This window comes from Diadema setosum, chromosome 8, assembly GCF_964275005.1.
Source record: "Diadema setosum chromosome 8, eeDiaSeto1, whole genome shotgun sequence".
Taxonomy (NCBI): Eukaryota; Metazoa; Echinodermata; class Echinoidea; order Diadematoida; family Diadematidae; genus Diadema; species Diadema setosum.
Genome location: NC_092692.1, coordinates 5008396 through 5031548, shown reverse-complemented (window position 1 = coordinate 5031548; position 23153 = coordinate 5008396). Strand labels below are relative to the sequence as shown.

The 23153-nt window shown below is 38.6% G+C and overlaps 1 protein-coding gene across 1 annotated transcript; it reads right to left on the bottom strand.

Annotated features, from left to right (window-relative positions):
• Positions 1-216: 216 nt before the first annotated feature.
• On the bottom strand, positions 217-21666 carry LOC140231722 (AP-5 complex subunit zeta-1-like). The gene is made up of 18 exons (XM_072311875.1): positions 21620-21666; positions 20353-20490; positions 19344-19548; positions 18101-18245; positions 17068-17174; positions 16260-16629; positions 15721-15758; positions 14811-14961; positions 13301-13488; positions 12470-12553; positions 11138-11343; positions 9647-9733; positions 8702-8824; positions 6940-7072; positions 4182-4259; positions 2927-3037; positions 1911-2065; positions 217-698 (listed from the first exon to the last, which is right to left on the bottom strand). Exons 1-18 carry the CDS (start codon positions 21664-21666, stop codon positions 572-574), a joined length of 2493 nt encoding a protein of 830 aa, XP_072167976.1. The 3' UTR covers positions 217-571.
• Between the last annotated feature and the right edge of the window lie 1487 nt (positions 21667-23153).

The window sequence follows — 23153 nt, the reverse complement described above, 5'->3', positions numbered from 1 at the left end:
AGGAAAAATTCAAGACAAGATATTCAGTAATAAAATAAAATATAGATTTTGAACATACTGTAGTATAAATCTCAACTCATAAGGTCTTTAAGCCACAGCACAATGACCAGTTGAGGTACCAAACACTGGTACAGATGATTTTATTTGGTCCTCTCTCAAGATTGTTTTAGCTGCATGAGTTGACAGGAAGCCTTGGGGAAAATTGGGATTATGTGTTCTTGGAACTGAGGACACCGATCCTGTTCCTTGTGAGGTTTCTGGCTGTAAGCATGGCTTAGCACATAACTTAACAGGAAGAGGGATGGGGCAATAACCTGATGAACAACTCTGAGTCCTGAAGGGAATGGGGACGGGGCTATGTTCTTGAAATAGACCACAGTTCTGGGTACTAACAGGGGATTAGGATTGGCCTTTGTTCTTTGAAAAGAAAATAGCCTCTGGTTCATTTGTCACTATAAAAAGACTTGAGATTGAGCTATACTTCTGGAATGGCCAACTGGTCCTAGTTCAACATCTCACTGTCGAGGGAACTGGGATCATGTTTTCTCCAATGAAGACGAGCTCCTGGTCCTCATGCAGTCTCTGGTTGGATGAGCTGACTAGCAGCTTTCAGTAGGAGTGGGACTGAGGTGTTGACGTCAGAATGCCACCTACCGTCTACAATGGATGACGGAGGACTCAGTATGGCTGATGCCACACTGTAGGGAGACAGGCAAAAATCAAGAAAGGGAATCATTTAGAAAGAAAAGTGATTCAAATTGACTTGACCATGCTAAATCTGCTGTACAATCTCATTACACTTGGACTGAAAAGGAAGATTATGATCTACATCAGTAAATCTAGTCTACTGGACTTACTTGTATTTTGGAGTAGCGACGTTTCACATTCTCTCTGGGACACTTCATCAGGCCGACTGATCTTTGGTGGTAATTGGTTGTTGACACATGACAGGGTCGGGAAATTTCAGAAAGCGCCGAGGAATCTTCCGAACTGCCGGGTTGTAGGCTCCGGCAAGGTTGTGTCGCAGGCCCCCTCCTCGGTTCCCCTAAACCAAGGAGGGGGCCTGTGACACAACCTAGACATAACCTCGGAAGATTTCCCGGTGCTTTCCGAAATTCCCTGACCCTGTTACGGGTCAACAACCAATTGCCGCCAAAGATCAGTCGGCCTGATGAAGCATCCCGGAGAGGATGTGAAACGTCGCAACTCCAAAATACAAGTAAGTCCAGTAGACTAGATTTACTGATATAGTTCATGATCTACTTTAGCTGGATGACTGAAAACATTCACAGACATTGAAGAGGAAGAGAAAAGTTTTACCCACTTCTAAGCATATTCTTAAGTGTCTGTTTCATCTCAGAAATATATTTTGATTTCAGTGCACTTTCACACTTCTATATTTCATAGACTGCCACTGGCAAAAGAGAATGTGACATATTTCCTTTTTCCTCTTAAAAGGTCAATCTTGACAAATTATACATACGAGACATAAATACACGTAGAAATTATACACGTTGTACATATAATACATATACACTCATAAAAACATACAGCATACACAAAAATCTCACTCCCAGAACTTATATTTTTTATATCCACAACCCTGATAACAAACAATGCATTTTAGGATAAATAACCACACAGTGCAGGGGAAGCAGAAAGTTTTTCAGGGTGGGGGGGGGGGGGATGTCAAGGTCAATGGTCCCAGTCCTCCCAGCTCCTTATGACCCTTACAGTAGAAAAGAGCAAAGGCACATGTGTACAAGGAGTGAAAGGGAAGAGGATGAATGGGGTGAGGGGGATGGTGGAGGGAAGAAGAGGAGTGGATCGTTGGTAGTGGTGGTGGGTGTGGCTGGCTGGAGGTTGAGGGGAAAAATTGCAGGAGGAGAAGAGAAAGGGGAGAAACTTACTCAGGCAGCTTGAGGAGGTTGACCAGCTCCCGGGCTCGGCCGAGGAGGACCGCCTTGTCGTCCTCGGGAAACTTGCCCTTGGCCTGCTGCTGCTGGGAGATTTTGGTCAGGCAGAGGATGACCCGTGGAATCAGGTCCTGGCACCGGGAGGCCAGCTAGAATCAAGCCCAGGGCGGAGAGGGGAAAATTTAGTGTTCACTCATGTGGAAGTCATTCATTCACAGACACACATGAAAAGCATTAGCTTCACGTTCTGTAGCTAATGTGCCATATATATTTTTGGTATGACTTGCCTTAAGACAACAACAACAACAAAACAAGCATAGGAGTGGACAAAAGCAAGACAACTTTGTGTAAATACATGCCTTTTTTTTTACTTTCTTTCAAAAGTTACTCACACAGTTTCAAGTACAGCATGATGCGACGAGAAGTTAAGGTGAATATATTCTTGCAAAAATGTCAAGTTGTGTGTTACTCTGTGTCCACACAGCACTAGTTTTGTCTTTTCTCTGCAGTCATATAAATTCACTTTCATAATAACTCTCAAGATGAGGGCATTTTGCTAAAATATTGATAAAAGCTGTCATGAACACACTTTGACACTTTTGTGACTTTCTCCGGATATGTCTTGGAAGCATGTCATACAATTAGCTGTTTTCACTATTCACTTCAGTCTAGCATGAAAATACAGCAAATACAACATACTGCATGAAAATGCAAAGTGAAGTATCTAAAATACTGCACATTTCTGCATGCATCAGCTTGCAACTAAAGTTTTTGCATAGTATACTATACATACTATTTTTTTCTTTAAAATACACTGCAAAAGTTGCCCTTTTGCTTTTATTTTCTGTTCTCATTTACATGATGGAAATAAATACTAAAATGTGTCAAGACGTCTTAGACACAGCATTAATAACTTAGAATAGAAGGTAGGGGGAGCTGAAAAAACTGGCACCACAATTTATGATGATTAGAAATCCTTTACTCTGCCTGACCATGGGTCATCCGCTCACCTTGGCAAGAGTGGTCATCATGATGGCCATTAGCCTGACCGAATAGGGGGGCTTGCCTTCCGATGAGGCTAGGACCAAGACTGAAACCTCATAGAGCAGGGTCTCCAGTGACTGTGAATCAAGATATCATCACAATAAGTATATTACCTGCTTACTTCTCTGAGGGAAAATTCCTTTATCAACAAGGTTGATATATGTGATGAGCAGCTATAAGAGAAATTCACTGAAAAACACAAACAAACCAACCAACCCCCAAAGAGTTGATTACAGACCAATGATAGCAAGCTTCAAAAGATGAGCCAAGTGCCTGCTTTACTATGCATTATTACAGAGACAAAATTCTCGATCAGTACTCATCTGAATTATCAGATACTAAATCCATCAAGAAAAGTCAATCATATATCATGTACAATCAAAGTGTCCATGTCAGAACAGCATTTTCATACATAATTCTACACATGAAAAGTGATAGAGATGGCTGTTATGGTGAATAGTTTAAGAATGGTATGGGCCATACATTATGTTAAAGTGATTCTAAATACATATGTAAACCTGCTACTCCTGTTTTCAAGAGAGAGGTAGGCAGGGCGAGATTGAGATTGGGATCCATTACTACGGCTTTGCTCTACTCCATGGGTAATAAAAGTTGGACAATCAGTCTATCAATTTCATCAGCTGACAAGGTTGACCCAGTTATAGAGAGAAAAAATTCCTTATAATACTGGGGAACAGCAGCACAATGCAGTTTGATGTAAAGCTATTTCTCCCCCCCCCCCCCATGCTCCCTGTGAAATCAAATTATTTTGTATACTACTGAATTACATTATTGATAATGTTGAAATCAATGACACAAATGTGTATGTGTTCTTTCTATTCCGTGGCATTTCTATAATCCAGTTAAACCCTATGATTGTGTTGCTGCTCCAGTGAACGTAACTTGGTGGGTTCAAGTCACCTTGGATAAAATGCTTCCCACCTGTGAAAGTAACAGATCATCAGTAATAGTGCATCCATCTCAATCTTTTTCAACAAGAGGCCGACTTTGACTTTTGGGAGGCCCAGCAAGATTGAATATGAATCTTGTTTATTTCATTTTTGGCCAACGTCACAGCACACCTGCTAGAGATTTGTGGCCCACTGGTTGAGAAGTGCAGCTATAGAGCATCTCTATGACAAAGGAAACACAATAAAAACATGGAAGATAAGACAGGCCCCTTCTCTTGTAGTATTTTTTCAGTAAAGTTGCATCACTCACCTCACAGTAGATGATGATAAGCTCCATAGTGCAACGTCTGTCATACATGGATGCTGTGTACTGGCCTATTATCCACACCTGCATGTGTATGAGGGAAGCAATGACAGTGAATTTGATTCAAAACTCTGATTTGAATCAAAAAACATTGATCAATGGGAGATGCAGAGAGAAAGAAAGAGAGAGAAAAAGATATACATTATACACATGCAGAGAGAGAGACAGCAGAAATAGAGATAGATAGACAAACAAATAGACAGACAGACAGATAGATAGATACCAACAGATAGATAAATTGCTAGTTTGATAGACCGATTGATAGATAGATAAATAGTTAGACAGAGAGACAGACAGATAGATAGATAGATAGATATATAAATAAATGATTAAATGAATAAATAAGTGAATAAATGAATAAATAAATAAATAAATAAATAAATTTATTAATCTATTTATTAATAAATAGACTGATACAACCAGCAGATAGAAATTGGTACACGTAGAGACAGAAAGACAAAGAGAGAGAATGAAAAATTACAGATCATTTCTGCCAGTAGCAAATTACACAATAAAAAGAAATTATTGTGATATCCAAAGAGAGGAGAGCAGTGGCAGTAAGAATATCATCAACTCTGCCTTCTCAATTATAGGCAAATTATCAAAACTAGAAAAGCACTCTGACAGCGCAGACCTCCGCCAAGCAGCTACTTTCCACCGATGATCTTGCTCTTCCATAGAGATCAATGATTTCCACCCACACGTATGCATGCTGAAAAATCGCCCGATTTCCCAATATAGAAAACTTTGTTATGTCATAAACTTTTGGCTGCATGGCGTACCTCGCCCTAGCAGAAACTAGAGCACGCACTTCAGTGCACATATGAAAACCTCAAAAATGTGCAGCTTGAACTCCCAAGTTCATTGACTCTACCTGCCAAAATATCGAAAATCCTTCACAAAATCCACAAAAATTTCCGGATCACTACCAAAATTTGATCATCTGTTTCTTGTGTCATTCTCAACCTTTCCTGCAAGTTTCATCCAACTCCGTTCACAACTTTTTGAGTTATTTTGCACGAGGACAAACAAACCAACGGTAATGAAAACATAACCTCCTCCCTTGGCGGAGGTAATAATGTATCTGGCAGTGATCATCCTTATGTGTTACTGAAACTCATTCATCATTGTGCATCTAGACTGACTATTGACTAATGAGTTGTTAAGACAAGGCCGAATGGATATACCAGTCACATAAAATACCTTACCTCTGTGGATGTGAATTCAAGAACTTCGTCTGGATTTGGAATAGTATGTTATTTCCTTAACATATCGGATCAGTTGGATGAAGAGCCTGCTACTGAGTACATTATGACTGCTCATGATCTAAGGAATGCTCTTCCCTTTAGTGATTGTCAGCTACACAGTCCATAGACTCATTTATGAGTCATACTTGGTTGAAACAAATATTAACGAACAATCATGCCTTGGAAATTTGCTTTGGTGAATTGATTCCTCTGATGTTTTGCAAGAACACATGACTCATAATAGTTTTCCTACAGTGTGGCTGATTATGATGGTGCTGTCGTGGTTTAGTGGTGAGACACACTACTGTCAATCATAAGGTGCCTGGTTCAAATCCTCAGCAGCAGCCCTTAGTACAGGCCACCTCATCCTCACTGCGGAGTCCTTTGGAGGGGACTTACAGCCATGCAATGATCCCATGGCAGCTCTGCTTAAGAATAGCTATTGATTGCGTAGCTGCCACATAGAACAAATAATAATTAAATTCAAATTCACTTCAAAACTGCTCCTTGACAGACCTTGTATTTGTCTTTGTCATAAAAGACATAACACGTATTGCATTTCAATTTTTATTATTTCAATTGATTACAATTTTGTATTGATTTTGTGCATTTTTTGCATATTCAAATGACAATTTGCAACTGCACTGGAAATGACATACTGTAAAAGTGGAAAATTTCGCAGTGTTGAAATTTTCATGCATTTCACGCAGCCAGAAATGAGCGCAAAAGAAGTTCATGTCTTGATTTTGCAGTATTAAAAACATGTGAACTCATCTTCAGTGGTAGAGCACAAAAAATGACTCACACAAAAATATCCCCTTTTAAAGGCATTATTTATCATTTGCAGATGAAGCAAAAACCCAGCTTTAATACTTCAAAATAGTTCTAAAATGTGAGTTAGGGATAGAAACAACCGGTGTATAAAAAGTTACTCAGCATAATCAATGTTAAGTATTGTTAAATATACAAAATGTGAACAATAAGCATAATAACCGTCCTTAGTTATGGTTTAGTGAGAAATAGAGTGATATCTCCTTATATTTCAGCTTTATTGCAAAATTTTTATATGGCAGGATGTTTTGCGATACAACTGACCTACACTTAGGCATCAAATGTGATAACCCAAACATTTTTCAAATCACTGCTCCCTATGGTAAATAGTACCTTCAAGTTACAAGTTGTTTCAAGTTGATTTATTTCATTTCCAACAAACAAAATAATTGGAAGTACAATGAAACATTCATATACACAGATGTCAGAAAATCAGTACCACAATGCTATAAACAGAAATAACATTGTAAAAAGATACAGGTAAATTATCAACAGAAATAAAAAAAAAATAACTGTTATATCACTGTGGTAAGTGCATAAGCAATATTGCTGGAAATGGAGGGGACTGCTAAAAAAAAAAGATAGATTAATGAAATGAAATGTGAATAAGAAAAAAAATATCATACCACATGTGCAAAGAAATCCTCTTTGCCTTTGATGTGTCCCAGAGCACCGATAAAGTCCAGCAGCTCGGTCTTCTGGTCCACCACTAGACTGGGATAGAGACGGAAGATCTCCAACAGCTCTCTACTCAGAACCCTGCCAAAAAAACAACAAAACAAAACAAAACCCAGCATATGCATAACTGTATAATGCATACAGCACAATATTTTGCAGGCATGATATTTCGCAGTATTGGGACTTGCAAGACTATTTTGCAAGAGGTCAAATTTGCAATCAAGAACCGCAGTAACAGAGTGATATACAATGCATTTGTATTTGTTAGGGGTGTTGTTGATGTCTACCATCTAAAAAAACCAAAAAAACTAAATAAAATGCCTCCACCCCCCCCCCCAAAAAAAAAAATGTATATACACCTATCAGCACCAAAAATATAAGTGGATATAGTAAAACTGTATCACTGACTGTGGGTCACAAACATGAATATCATATGTTTGAATGGTAGGTTTATTTGACCTTCGCACCTCAAATATACTGTACGTACAATTAGACTACCGTCGCTGTAATATCTTTAAAAAAGAAATTTTCACCTTAAAAACCTTTCCAACATTCAGTTACACTATATCATGATACCATCAGTCCATTTGTCATGCTACTATTTCTAAGATGGAAAGGAGAAAGGACTCTTTGAGCTGATAGCTGTAAACAAAAACTCCTCCTATCAATCAATAATTGACCTTTTCTTGTCCAACACAAAGAGGTCTTCAATACCTTGAAAAGTGCATTGCTAACAAGCAATAGACAGTGAAAAGCCCCTAAACTCACCCTGTGTGATTCTACGGAGCAGAACAGCTAAACAATGACACAAATTAAAGCAGCCCCTCCACTGTGCTTCTATCAATAGCATCATCAAAAAAAGGTGGCAACTATTTTATTACAGCTCACACTTTACTCCAAGCATATTGTTTGTTCACTTTGGCTTGCAGATATAGCAAGAGAGAAACAGGACAAAGCTTTCTTGACATGCTGACAATTCAAAATAATTCCAATTACAAACCAAACATAATTATTACAGCGTGGGATTGAGATTGCTATGAATTAAGTTATCACAAAACAAAAAAGATAAACAAAATAAAACAACAAAAACAGTAAACTTGACCAGTATAAATAATAGTCTGTAAAGCGCATTGAGATATTTAACAAGTGTGAAATGCGGTATATAAAAACCAGCTATCATTATTATTATTAATTTTATAAATCATAGTGCAACAAAACATGCATTCTAACTGACTTATTATGACTATAGCTTGGCTGCATCTTTCTGGCACATTCTAAAAGATAGCAATCCCATCTTTTTTTTTTTGGTCAATTTGCAGCGTCTTTCTGATTCACAATGAGAATGACAAGATGCAAGATTTCTGCAGTTCACATGCATGTCTGGTTTAATGTACCTGTATATTAACCTTGCAGGCAGTTGTTAACTCTTTTACATTTAGATCATGCAAAATGGCAATATACATATTTTATGTAATGCCTATACATAACAAATGAAAGTGAGTCCAGTCCAACACAATCCATTTAAATGTAATCCAATCCATTTCAATCCAATGCAATTCATTTCAATTTAATCGAAACAATATCACAGTATATTTTGCTACAGTCTGCTGCGATGACCTGATGCGATTCAATCCTATCGAGTATGGGGTATATTTGAACAAGACGTATCTAACAATAACATAATGCAATCATATCACACATAAGACTTACTCTCTAACCTCCTTGGAGAATGCAGGTATCGGGTATATGATGGCTGATCGTTCCAGGATGATGGGAACAAGCTGTGACACGAGATCATAATCTGCATGTTGCAGCACAGTCTTGAAGTACAACCTGAAATAAGGATTAACAAAGGGAAGAGAAATTGCATTGATTGCAAACACACACAAACAAACAGACACACACAATACTATACATTGAGAATACTGACATAGATTCACAAGGACAACATTTTACATGAAATTCAATCAAAACTCAAGCAGCAATCTTTTAATGTTCCTTTCACGGGAAAAGTCCTCATTAAGTGCCATACTCTGCCATATTGTTGACCACTTTGCCCTATAGTAATTTGCTGGTTAACAGCTTTTGTCTCCTTTGTCCACCCCCTCCCCCCTTTTTAACATTGTCCACCCAAGCATGTGGCAATATAACTCTCAAACGGATTTGCTTGCAGTAGACCCTTGCCTCAGCACTAGGGGCTACTGATAAGATATAGGTATTGCCCATGATCCAATTAAGCAGCTCCCCTGAACTGCTAAATTAATATCATTTTAGCTGTGCTACTGGTGACCATATTTAAAGTAGCTGATGTTGACCAAACTCCAACCCAAAACCCCACAATTCTCAAATCACTGGTAACCCCAAGAATTTAAAGAACCAAGAACTTCACAGAACAAGAATTTACAGAACTTTCTTTCTTGCTCTGACTTCCCTTTCCCTGCCAAAACAAAAAATGATTTAATATCTTGGGAAACCTCTATCCCTTTGCCTCAGCTGCACTGCCATTAAATTAATTCAATTCACTTTGGGGGGGGGGGGGGGGGGGTGGGGGAACTTCCCCAATTTTTTTCTTGATTGAATATCTACAGCCAAAGGCAAATTTATCATACATGTAAAAAGACACTGACCATGAAAGCTTTCAACAGAGCTACATACCTGATGAGTGAGGGGACAGCTTGTGTACAGATGACCACTCGAGGATGGGTAGATAGTCCTTCTATCAACTTATAGAAGAACTCCAACCTGCAATGATGGAAGCGGACAGCTAAGCTGACACTAGAGTTTTCTGTTGGCTTAAACTTCCCTCCAGTTTCAGTTTGGTATCTAATTCAGTTTGTATATAGGTCTTTATGTTGTCATCCATTTTCATTGACCTCTCCTTCATTCCATTCATTTTCTTCTTTCCATTCCTATTCGGTATGTGTCCATTCATTACCTCCCTACATCTGATTCTCTTGTTCAACATTTTGTGATAGGTATTCATCTCCATTAGTTACAATCTTCATCCTACCTGCTTTCATTGGTAGTTTTTGTGATCTCTTCCATCTTGTTTAACTCTGTTGGTTCTCATAGTAAATGTGAATATGCAAAGTGCAAAATGTACTTCATGCAAATTATGTACATAGTGGTGAACTTTTCTGAAAGCAAGCAGCCCTAGCACATATTAGAGCACCTTAGGACTTCAAGTCTGCAAGGCTCATTCTATACATGTTTCCAGCACCATTTAGCACCTTTACAACAATAACCACAATTATTATATAAAAACATGTACATGTATTTTTTAATGCTTTGTTACAAGTCTAACTGAAAAGTAAATGAGAAAAAACATGCAAAGTATATGTGTCTTTGTGTTCTCTTTATTCATTATACTGAAATGAAATGGGACTGGGTGCTTGATGACAAAAGAGAGAAGAACATGGCCAGCTAGGAAGGAGAAAGAGGGAAAGACATAGAAAGATAGAAAGATAGATAGATAGATAGATAGATAGATAGATAGATAGATAGATAGATAGATAGATAGATATATAGATAGATAGATAGATAGATAGATAGATAGATAGACAGATACAGGCTGTAGTTAGATAGACAGATAGATAGATATATAGATCTTGATATACAAATAGATATATATAGATAGAGAGATAGATAGATGGATAGATGGACAGATAGATAGATAGATAGATAGACAGACAGACAGACAGATACAGGCTGTAGTTAGATAGACAGATAGATATATTGATAGACAGATAGATGGATAGACAGATAGACAGATAGATAGATAAACAGATATATAGATCTTGATATACAAATAGATATATATAGATAGAGAGATAGATAGATGGATAGATGGACAGATACATGTAGATAGATAGATAGACAGACAGACAGACAGACAGATACAGGCTGTAGTTAGATAGACAGATAGATATATTGATAGACAGATAAATAGATGGATAGACAGATAGACAGATAGATAGATAGATAGAGCTCGATATACAAATAGATATATATAGATAGAGAGATAGATAGATAGATAGATAGATAGATAGATAGATAGATAGATAGACAGATAGATAGATAGATAGATAGATAGACAGATAGACAGACTGATAGCTTGTCACAGTTATATCACATGCCATGACTCACTTTGTCACAGTATCTCCTGCCCCAGACCTGGATCTCAGCACAAAGTTGAACCAGGGCTGGTGGGCCTGCTCCCTTAGGATACCGATGGAGGGCAGCCATGACGGCTGGCGCTCCCCTAGGAACGGGTTAAGCCGAAGCTGCCTCTCCCGGTGGCACAGGATCAGGGCTGCTGTGGTGCAGGGCAGGTCAAGCAAGGTGTGCAGCATCTGAACAGAGTTATTAGCGCATTCATATGCTAGTGAACATGAACTACACATGCGCTTGCTCGCTCATTTACTTCTGCCACTTTTAATGTAAGGTGTTATATTTTCTATTACATTGATTTGTTGTAATCATTGCATTTGAAAAAATAATATAATACGGACTGACCTTGAGGGGGATACAACATTTATTGCCTGAATTAGAATTGTACTGCCCGAGTCGAAGACGAGGGCAATACTATTCTAGTGAGGGCAATAAATGTTGTATCCCCCGAAAGTAGACAGTCCATATTATTATCATTACCCATTTCAGGCAATTCAGGCATCTTCGAGCAGTAACTTACATTTGTAAATCATTAAAATGTAAACTTCCCAATTTACGGTAACAAAATCCACTCGGCGTCAGGTCAAACCCTACAGCACTGTGCTCAACTACACCAACATGCTTGCACACAACCCCTATGCACAATTCAGGTGCACGGCGCGCTCACACAGTCGCAGCGATCATCCTCTATTTTTACGTGCTAACGTATGGGAATTTGTCCTCTGTCGCGAAACTCAGGTATAGGATCTTTGGTCAGCGAGTAACAGCCAGTACGCACAGTCAGACACACGCACACATACGGTGCAGCGACCGTCCTCTAATTTAATGTGTTAACATATGGGAATTTGCTCTTCATCACACAACCTCTCCGCTAGAAACTCTCACAACAGTAAATTTTCATCACCAGGAGCTCAAGTGCCCAGATGCAAACGGTTTTCGATATTTTCTCTAGGTGATTGACTGGAGTGTTTACGTGTTAAGTCAATGGCCAAACCCGGAAGAAGGAAAATACCAACTAATATTGCCTGCTGGAAACTGGTGATTTGCCGACCAATCAAAATAACAACTACAATTGCCCTGACCCCAACCTTAATCCTAACTCTGAAACTAATCCTAACCCTAACCCAAAACTCTGAAACCCTAAACCTAACTCTAACCCTAATCTTTACTCTAACCTTATCACTAACCAGTATTTGAGGGGGGGGGGGGGGGGTAATTGCCCTGATACGCATTACCACATGGTTCTCTTCACATAATGTCACACCTTCAGTCATATGCTAAACATGATCTACTTCACTTCTTTCGTACCTCTTTGGCACTTGTTGGTGATATCAAGGCTGGCAATATCTCCACAAAGTCGGACAGGAATGTGCGAGGATTCCACGCCAGGATCTAAAGTGTGAAGAAATACCCCAAAATAAAGCCAACAAAAACATCTATTGTTTATGAAGAATTTCTTATGAATCTGCTCACATTTCCTTATACATTAATCCTAATACTTTTGCATTGAAGGCAGCATGAAGAACCAACTGAAATGCTCCAAGACTCACTAAATTCACACAAATAAGAGTATGTATAAAGGAGGCATATTATTCATTATTACACTTATTCTATAGAGGTATGTTCTATTTGCAAAGGGAAATGCCTTGATTCTGATAGTAAAAACACAATGGTGGAATATGAGAAGAAAGCCTTTCTAAAACATTAAGGAGAAGGCTATAACTCCATTGTCTATATACAAGTACACAGCCATTTTACTCCAACAGTAAAAAAACAAACAAACAAAAAACAAAGCAAAAACAAAAACAAAAACAAAAACAATAAAAGGGTCAGCTGCTTGCTCTTTGTTGACAATTTAACCCTTGACCTAAAATCCTCTGTACTAAAAACAAACAAAAATTGCCAACAACGCTGAAATACAAGTCTAATCTTTTTTCTTTTCTGACTGCAGTTCGTTAGCCCTCATATACCTAGAATTCAGCATTTGAGGAGACATCTTATGACCTTATTATCATCCATGCAAAGTTGACTAAAAGTAATTTTTTTTTTTACTCTTGGCAATGTTCCTTTGTTCTGATGTGGAAAAAAACAATCTTACCAACCACTGTGTCTGCTTTTAATTTTTGACCTTAAACTCACCCTGAGGATGCTGGGAAAGAACCTTTCCAGAAGCTCTGTCTCTAGGCAGAGTTTTGTCAGGTTCTTGAGAAGAAAGGTCACGATGTCAAAGGTCACAGTGTCGTCATACATGCGCTTTGTTATGACTTCTTCGAAGAGGTCGGCCGAAGTCGTTTCCTTGGGATTCAGGGCAACGTGCAGGGCTTCATCTGGAGATTGGTGGAAACAGAACATGGAATGGAGTGGTGTGGACCAACCAAAACTACACTGCATGAATGGAAAGCCTTGACATTTTTAAGGCACAGGTTAATTGGAATATCTGACAGACATAATACACAATCAGCCTTACATACTCTTTACCAAATACCCATTGAAATGGTGTGTGCCATGTACTGAATCTAAGGGAAATTACTAGATCTAGGAAAAACATTAAGTTGCGAAAAGGGTTCATTAAAACCCACTCATGAACATCAACCTTGCATATCAAGACATTGCAATCACAGCCAGTGAGTAGAGTTCAGTCTGTTGTGGGCAACTTGTTTCGTTTTGAAAATAAAGGAAGAGTTTGAATGTAATAACAGATAAACATAAATTTTTAAGTTTTTCTTATTATAAATAAGGTCATTGTCAAAGAGAGAAAAAAAATAAATCTTGTCAATGATACTGCATTCATTACAAAACAATAAATATTTTGGAAGATATCATCAGAATTATGAAATATATTCTAATTATTTTCTTAATTTTTCACAAATCTAAAATATCTCAAGTTATTAAGAAAGGATATATCAGTTTTGGCAATTGTAATCTTCAAATATATCACAAGCACTCAATCTCATCTTTTGAGTTGCACCAAATGAGATGATATTGAACACTGAAAGTCAGACTTCAGCTATAGTTGGTATTATACAGGCTCAGTGTCTGATTTTCAATTAGGAAGAGACACAAAATCAAATTGGGTAGTGAAAATAGCTACAGAGATATTGTGAAGACTTTTTTGAGGGGATGGAGTTGATGTAAGAAACAACAGAACTTTCAAACATTTCTCCAGCACTTGTTGCGCTACTGAGAAATTTCTGGCAAGGCTCCATTGCTGTCAGCAGATTTGAGCATTTGTGAAACAAATTAAAATGGCCAGCAAATAGCAGCATGTTAAAACCACTATGGTTGTTCAACAGCTGTGGAATAGAACTGCAATCTCACATGCAGAGAACATGAAGTAGATATGGGACTACTTTAAGGGAAGAAATTTTGCACATTTGGCACATCATATACAAGTGCCCTCAATTAATCTACATGACATTGAAAAAGAAAAGAAAAAAAAAAAGTAAAGTATTAACCCAATGAGGATGAGCTGATTTTGCTATAATATGCATTTCCCATAGACACCTGCCCAAGTATACTTGGGACTGGTCTTCAACGGGTTAAAGTGTAAGTATTGAAAAAAAAAACAACAACAAAAAACAATCAAATCTTGACTTGATTGAACAAATTCACAAAATGCCAGTTGTTAGCTTTGCATGAACTGACGTACTGTAGTCAAGGAAGAACTGGAGGATGACTAGCTGCACCCTGGGCCACTTAAGGTTGGCTTGGGCCTGCTTGATGGCTGGGTAGAGTTTGGAGACAAGGGAGGTATCAAGCCGACAGATGACTATCAGGGTTTCTATAGCCTCCACCAGACACTGAGGGACAACATGAAATAAAACCGAGCATTTCCAGTTCTGCTTCACATGATGTATGTTATATCTATGTCATACACAACAAAACTTCATTGTAAGATAAGGGCAAGAACTATTACTTTGTTGCTACTTTGGAAACAGTTTGTTTGCTTGGTGTTTGCTTAAATGATAGCAAAATCACTTCTCAAGCCCCCCCCCCCCCCCCCAAATAAAAATGATAAAACATGAATATGTTTTGAAATCTATCATTGGTTTGATGAATTAAAGCAATATATCTTTGGGCACTTCATAATGATTTTACAAGCAGTTGATAAACTGGCAATACATGACAATGCCTGATATCTCTGACATGAATAAAACAGGATCTTAAATAAATGATAACATGACATCCACATTTCTATGAGCAGATATATCTAGTGGATGTTGATCTTGAACTGCTTGATTATACTAATTTGCAGTTGCATTTTAATTGTTATATCCCTAGGCAGCTCTATTTCAGGCGAGAAGCAATAGAGGACCCCTAATGCAGTTCAGAGAAGTCAGTTTCTTGTTTTGATTGACAAAAATAAAATCAAAGTTTTACAGCAAAAATATGTGAGAGAGATAAATACATCTTCTACATTAAAAGACGTGAACAGAAAACTGGGTGAGAAAAAGAAAAAGAAACCTGTAAGAGCTGATATAAAGTGACCGGTAAGAAATGAATATCAAAAACAAGTCAAGTACAATAGAACACATCTCTTCCACACTAAAAACACTCACGGCTTGAATCAGGCTTTGATCTTGGCTCTTGACAGGTTCTGTGCATGAAAAGTTGGAACAAATAAAATAGCAAATAAAAATTTGATTCATCTTCCAAATGATACATTTTAAGTCTGTATGTATTGAGGATAATTCTAAGCATGGCCAACATGATTACAGAGAAAAACATGAGCTCACAACATACAAAATTAAAAAAGTCTCAACTGTGATAAAGGCTTTAAAACTGAGCATTTTCTGCGAGGCAATGCATAATCACATAAAAGTCACATTCAAGTAACTACTGTAACCTTCCTTCTTCAAAAAGTGTTGATGTGTTTCTTTACTTCACTGCGCACTCCTTCAAAAAATAGATGTAAATTTATGTCTTCAGTTGCATAATGCATCTGGTTTTCCGCAAATACCTTGAGTCAAACATTCTATGTAGAGTGAGCTTAGCTGGAACACTGGAATAAAATTCCAGTTGTTGTAATAGACTAACTGGTTTGATAAAAGAGACCAAAGGACTTGAATTACTAAAAAAAAATAATGGGTTTACTCACTTCTGTGGCAAAGGTCAATGACCCTTAGGCAGTATTCACATGCTTTCTCGATCAGTGCCCTCCTGGCTTTGTTGGCAAACTTTCCTCCTCTTCCTCCTCCTTCTGGCGAAGTTGAGGCCGCACCTCCCTCACTGACTCTTCTCCTCTCTCCTAGATTGGGCAGGCCCCGCCCACCCACTTCCAGACTCCGCCCAGGTCCCTGCAGAGCTGCCCCGCCCATCTGACCGGGGCCGGTGGCCGTTGTGGCGAGGAGCCAGGATCGGAGGCAGGAGAAGGTGTGGATGTTGAGTCGCTGGTCGGGGCCGTAGTAAGGGGCGAGGCTGAGGAGCGTGAAGAAGTCCTGGCAGTCTTTGCCGTCAATCTCTGTCACCTAACAAACCAAGCAAAATTCAACATCTCACAGTCAATAGGATTGGCTACATGGTATCATATATTGCTGAAATCAAAAGCCTGCAAAACCTATGGTTTTTATTTTGTATTTCTTGTAATAACACTGTCAGATTCCAAAAAACTTCCCTTTTATGGGAGAAATATAAACAAAGAAATATATTGGAGATGTAAAGCACTTTGGAAAGTATACAACCTAAAAGACCACCAAAAAAAAAAAAAAATGTGACACAGTGTGTAGTAAACTTTTCCACATACATTGGCAGTGATAACTGCTAGCTTCAAATGAGAATACTTATAGAATAAATGACTGGGCATGATGAATAAGAAGGGTGCCTCACACAGAGACACTGCCACCCAAACAATGAGATAGCATGCAACAACTTCAGAGAGAAAAAAGGCAGTTAGGAGGTAGGCTTACACTATCTTGTCTGCTCGACCTCTGCTTGCTGTAGGGACTGGGAGCTTGGAGAGTACTGGCATTGGACAACCAGTCACTCAGCTGGGATCCTACCACATAGACTTGCTCTAATGAATAGAGAAAGAAGCAAGATGCGGTGGTATATATATTTCATAGAAAACTAAACAAAGCAATATATATGTCTACATACCAGAGTATTGTATGCATTAACAGAGACATTCATATCCCATTTATACATAGCCTATGATTTAGGCAGAGGATGCAGCTATAGTCTTCTACTGCTATGCTAAACATCTGATGCGGCAAGACTATTGTCTTTGCTAAGTGATACATTTGGTGCAGCAAGATTACGAACAGTAGATGCGTGCGAAGCATCCCCAGCCTACAAACTGTATATTCACTTCTAGTCATTGTTTTCTTATTATCAACTGAAGCAAGATGAGTGGATATAGATGGTGGATGCTTCCACTGTTGGTAGTCTTGCCATATCAGACATACTACTTAGCAAAGACAATAATCTCGCCACCTCATACATTTACCCAGCACAGAGAATAGCTCCATCTTCTGCCTAGATTATAGGCTAATTTAAACAGAGCATGTAGAGCCTTCCAAGAGCACTCCCGAAGCATTCTGAATTCTGTCTAAACAGACAATGCGGCTCTGAAGCACTCCAAAGTTTGAATGTCCCTCTTATTGGTAGGTTCCAGAACATTCCTGAAGCACTCTAACTTCTGTATACATGGGCACCAACATTTACAGTGCTCTGGAAGTGAGATGCAGCACAATGTGCCCAAGTTTGAAGTTTCTGCATGCAAAAGTTACCATGACAGTTATGCCTCAGTCAGCCACTCCGTGTCCAGTCTCAACTGGTGCTGACTCTCACTCTCTCTCTCTCTCTTTCTCACATATAAACATTCTTCTGAAATGTGTTAAGCTGTACAAAGAAGGGATACCATCTTGCATTCAATCATTTGCCTGACGTAACCATGTTATAAAGCAAAGCGTGAACACAAGACTTTGAAACTTTGCTTACCACTTGACAGAAGATCTCTTTGATGGGTTGCTATGGTGACCAGACCAGCCAGAGCCCTGCTCTGTATTTCCACATCAAATCCCACAGTAGACACCCACTTGACCATCTGAGAGACGAGCCTGTCTAGCTTGCTGTAGTTCCTCCCCTGGTAGAAGATGGATAAGAGCATTAACAATAAAAGAATTTAAGCTATACTCTCATGACAGCAAAGTCCCGTAGACTGACTTTGAAATATTTTGTCTTTGTCTTTCAGTTCATGTATTTCTGCATCACATTATTAAATTTACTTGAGTAAAATTCAAAATCTGCTATATACAAATTAATCTCTTATTACTTTTGCTGTCATGTTTGAGATTAGCCACAGCTATTATTATTCTCATTCATTCTTAACTGACGGACATGAAGACATAATGGTTTTCACATTGTCCTAGTAGAACAGTGTTCCATCCAATAGTTTGCAGTGGTCAGTAATTGTAAAATGGCCTTGAGACTCATGCATAACTTCATCACTGCAGATAGATTGCTTTAAACACTAATTGAATCACTTCCAAAAGCAGACATATTGCAAATTTGGATAAGAAAAAAAATGAGGCTGTTTTCAGAGCATTTATGTTTTATCTTTTCTATATGTGACAGTTTCTTTCTTCTCATGGGTAGTAAACTGACTAGTAAACAAAACCAGGGAGGTCATCTTTTAAAGGTACATTAAAAGCTGTTTTCTTTCTTCACATTTACTTGGTGCAGATATCATTATTTTTCTTGTCCCAATGAATCATTATTAGAATTGAAATTAAAATAGTTTATAGATAGATAGGATTGAGAACACACAAATCACATTACATCTATTTTGCTATGAGATCAAATCTCCCACAGTCTCAAATATGTTTAAGGTAACGGTCTTTGAATCTATGGTTCAACTTTTTTTTTTTTTTTTTTTTTTGCTTTGTCTTTGTTTTTTAATCCTTCACATTTTGGGTATTCTGTTGCCATTTACATATTCTTTTTCATATATTGGATTTATCACACTTTTATAAACATTTCTTTCATTTGTACAGTAGGATGTTATCATTTACCATGGCAGAGAACCAACAGAATCACAATGCCAATTGTTGCAACACACAAAACAGCAATAAATCAACTGAACCCAAATTTCCTCTACTCACTGTCCGCAGATAAGCACATCCAAGAATACGCAAATTGATGTTTTCATTTTTTTTTTTTTTGCTAGTGTGGGACATCTCACCTGGGCCAGGATGACTGGAAGTAAATATGGTACATGGCGGAGGTCACTGGCCTGCCCTGCCCCCAGCTCAACATCCAGCTGGGGGCTGGGGCCGTACTCCTGCAGAGCTGCACTGCACAGCAGACTCACTGGCTCCAGCTGGGAAAGGCTCGTGTTGGTGCCAAGAACAACGATGCACAAGACACGCAGGAGATTCTTGGGCAATCTGGAGCAAGAAATCAGATGGAAAATGAAAACAAAACAACAAACAATGACAAACAATCAAGCATTTTCATTTCATTTGAAGTTTCAATATCATTCAACGATTCATATTGTTCAATATACCACAGGTGTAAAATGAAAGTTTTTAGCAATCTAATGTGGTATATGGAAACATCATACAAGCTCCTTTTATATGAATTAAGATTTTAACACCATACAGTGTTTGATAATATTTTCATATTTCTTGTTTCATATCACAGTAGCAGCACAAATTGTAGGATAAAAATATGAGTTTGCATAACACTTGCACTCAGTGAAGAGAGAATTCTTAAAAAAAAAATTAAAATAAAAATCTCTAATGATATTATGACAATTTATTCCATAATCAACAGATCTTAATAATAGCTTACATTAAATTCACAGCAACCTCATTTACATTGAACAGGTAAAAATTGAACATCATTTCAATATCAACACTATCAACATCTGCAGTATTCATGACATGATGTGGCCATAGTGATAGCAAACAGATCTGGATGATGCCTTATATAGTGTACATGCAAAGTAAATGACGGTGTAACAGAGCACTGAAGTGATGATGCTTCAGTCTTTTGTTTGAGTGTGGTTAGCAACCAAGGTGTTGAAAGATATTCAGGCTACGCTAAAAGATTGTCTTGAACCAGTTTTCATGGCAATGGATGGCTATGATGTCACACTTCAATTATCTACATACAGTGCAAACAGTTTTAGATACACCTGTAAATATGTTTATTTTTTTACAAGCATGAAGACACAGGACTCTTCGTACTCTCTGTGATGTTTTGTGCATGAGATTGTCAGGAGAAGTCTTCTCAAGCTCTGGATGCATTGGGCAGCTGGGGTACCTGGCAGTAAGGCACGGTGAGCTTCAGAGTAAATGTTATCTAGCTCCCTCTTTGTCAAACCTCTGAAAAAAGGAAAGAGTGACAACAGAGCATACCGGTAACGTACTATTTTTGTGAATTGTACTGGACATGAAATTCAATCAAAACCTTCAGTGAATATTAGTAACTACAAACTGAGAATGACTACAAGTACATGTACATTAAAGTAAAACAGAAATACACATGCTTGTGCCTAGTAAGTAAAAATAGGTCTATCGTAATGCACTAAATTTGCTAAATTTTACTAGACCATCTAAGTTTAGTTCTACTTCTTGTCATCTCAATGATGGCCAATCTCATGATCTTGAAGTAGAAATCTGAGTCTATTCTAGAATAGATCCAGACCGGCTTCACGGAATCCCCTCCTGGATAGGCTACACGGAGGCGGAGGAGTACAAGAGGCGATAAAGTAAAAAGAAAACAAAACTTAAGAAGACTCCTCTGGACAAACGGATATTTCTTGTAATAGAGACCCTATCATGCCTATGGCCTATTCTATAAATTTACTCTAGTTTTTAACTTTAGGACATTAGGTCTACGTTACATCAGAAGCAATTAGACCATAATGTTAGAAGTCTACGTAGATTCTATATGCTTATTTTCTAATTTATTAGGACCAGGCATTTGTTGGATTCATGAGATCAGCCGAGATAAAGTTTAAATTAAATTTAATTCAGTTCATCAGTTGTACGACACGACAACCATGTAAACTTATTATGTAGGCCTATGCTAATCCCGGGGTGCTCCTTATACACAGTTACACTGTGGGACTACGTTTGGGCTGGTCGCAGTTATATTCCCACAGTAGGCTATAACTATAAGTTTATAACTGTGTACAAGGAGCGCCCCAGGGGCGTTTTTTTTTTTTTTTAGACGGCACAGATTGGGGCATGGCGCGTATTAGCCCGACCAGACCCCGTGCGCTAAGCTACACTTGTGTACAGCGACAGGGCTGTGTATAGTTAGGAGCGTATTAGCCCGACCAGATGCCGGGCGCTAGCGCTCGCGACTTGTTTACACTTGTGTACAGCGCGACAGGGCTGTGTATAGACTAGTTAGGCGCGTATTAAACCTATGGGAAACACGTTGGGTTAGGGTTAGTTAGGGTTTAGGATTAGGGTTAGGTTATAACAGCTTTCATATGATGCGTACGTGTGGCAGTGGTAGCGCGGCGTATTGAGTCTGCAGAACGCGCGCATGTTTAGTAGTACAGTGTACAATACGTATAGCAGTTGAGTGCGCACATGTCTCTTGACAATACGCGTATACGCGCTGCCTTGCCAAACTAGTGTGTAGTGTGATTGTATCGTGATGACTTGTGTCGAAAAGAGATGAAGGGAAAAGGGCTGCCAGCTATGATGACGTCATCACGATTAAAATAGTTCCGTCAAAATCGGCTCGATTTTCTTTATCGTCGATTTACTCGAGTTATCTCGATTTAGAGCAGTTTTCGGCATACTCGTGAAATAGGCCCCACCACTGCGTGTCCGTACAAATACTACGGCGGCTCGCCTGTTAATACTCGTGAATTCAGCCCCACCGTGTGGCGTTCATCGGTAGATAAGCACGGCGGTGGGGCTTTCTTCCACAGTATAATACTCATGAATGCGGCCCCACCAAACGGCGTTTACGCGAGATGCATACGGCGGTGGGGCCGATTTCCACAGCATAGCATCTTTCGTTCTCCCTTTCTCCCGTTTTTTCTTTGGTCTTCTACTTTTTATTCTCGGAAGGACTCCCTAATGTCCCATGACTAATTTAATGGCCAATTTAACCATAAATACAACCCTACCTAACCCTAAACCCTAACCCTAACCTAACCTTGCTTGCTAACGCACGGGTGCACGCGTACTGCGGTGGGGCCTATTTCACGATTTTGCCCAGTTTTCCTCCGAAACCACTCAATTTTCATAAAAATTGCGTGCTCAACCTACTTTTTGACGGCCGTTCCGTTCCCGGGCTTTTTGGGGGCCCCAAACGTCGGGAAAGACGAATTTCAGCCCTTCGGGCTGAAATTCATCTCTACAACTAAGGGAGAGCCGCAGGAGGCGAGGCCGAAGGCCCCGCCTCCGGCGGCTCTTATACGCACCAATATGCTAATTTATATGAGGCAAAACCGGTATTCTGTAATTTAGGCTTAGGGCTAGGGTTTGGGTTAGGGTCCCCAAACTGTGCCGTCTAAAAAAAAAAAACACGCGCCCGGGGTTAACTACGTTACGTACAAGAACGCGAGAATTGAACAATAACATAGAAGAAAGTTAGTGGGACTACACATTCTACATCCGATAGCAGTTCGCCTTTGAAAAATCGATTGTTTGCGATCTTATTACCAATATATCGCCAATAAAAACGGCTAATCAATTGTTGAAATTACTTAATTACGTAATCACACATAGAACACAGACAGATATTAGTAATTGATGTCTCACCGTTCTCTTAAGAGCAATGACTGGACTCTTTCTACTCTATTCAAGGGCGCTGCCATTTTCTTTTAAGCTTTTTCTTTTAACTTTATAATTATTGATGGTATCATAAAATAAAGTAAACATAAAATTTTAAAATAAATGTTTAAATTGATATGATTATTTTAATGGCATAAAAACTCTTTTGATTGTATATAAATATTTTATCATTTTTAGTTTTAGCAAAGATCATATGCGCATGCGCTCTTCAGACTACCGCTGTA

Bases quoted from the DNA above. Each gene is read 5' to 3' on its own strand.
- LOC140231722 (XM_072311875.1), bottom strand. From the start codon at position 21,666: ATGCGCGCGTTCTGCAGACTCAATACGCCGCGCTACCACTGCCACAC. The intron at 15,759-16,259 runs GTGAGTAAACCC...TTTCATGCACAG, and splicing joins CATTGACCTTTGCCACAGAA to AACCTGTCAAGAGCCAAGAT. The intron at 4,260-6,939 runs GTATGATATTTT...ATACACATGCAG, and splicing joins AGGATTTCTTTGCACATGTG to GTGTGGATAATAGGCCAGTA.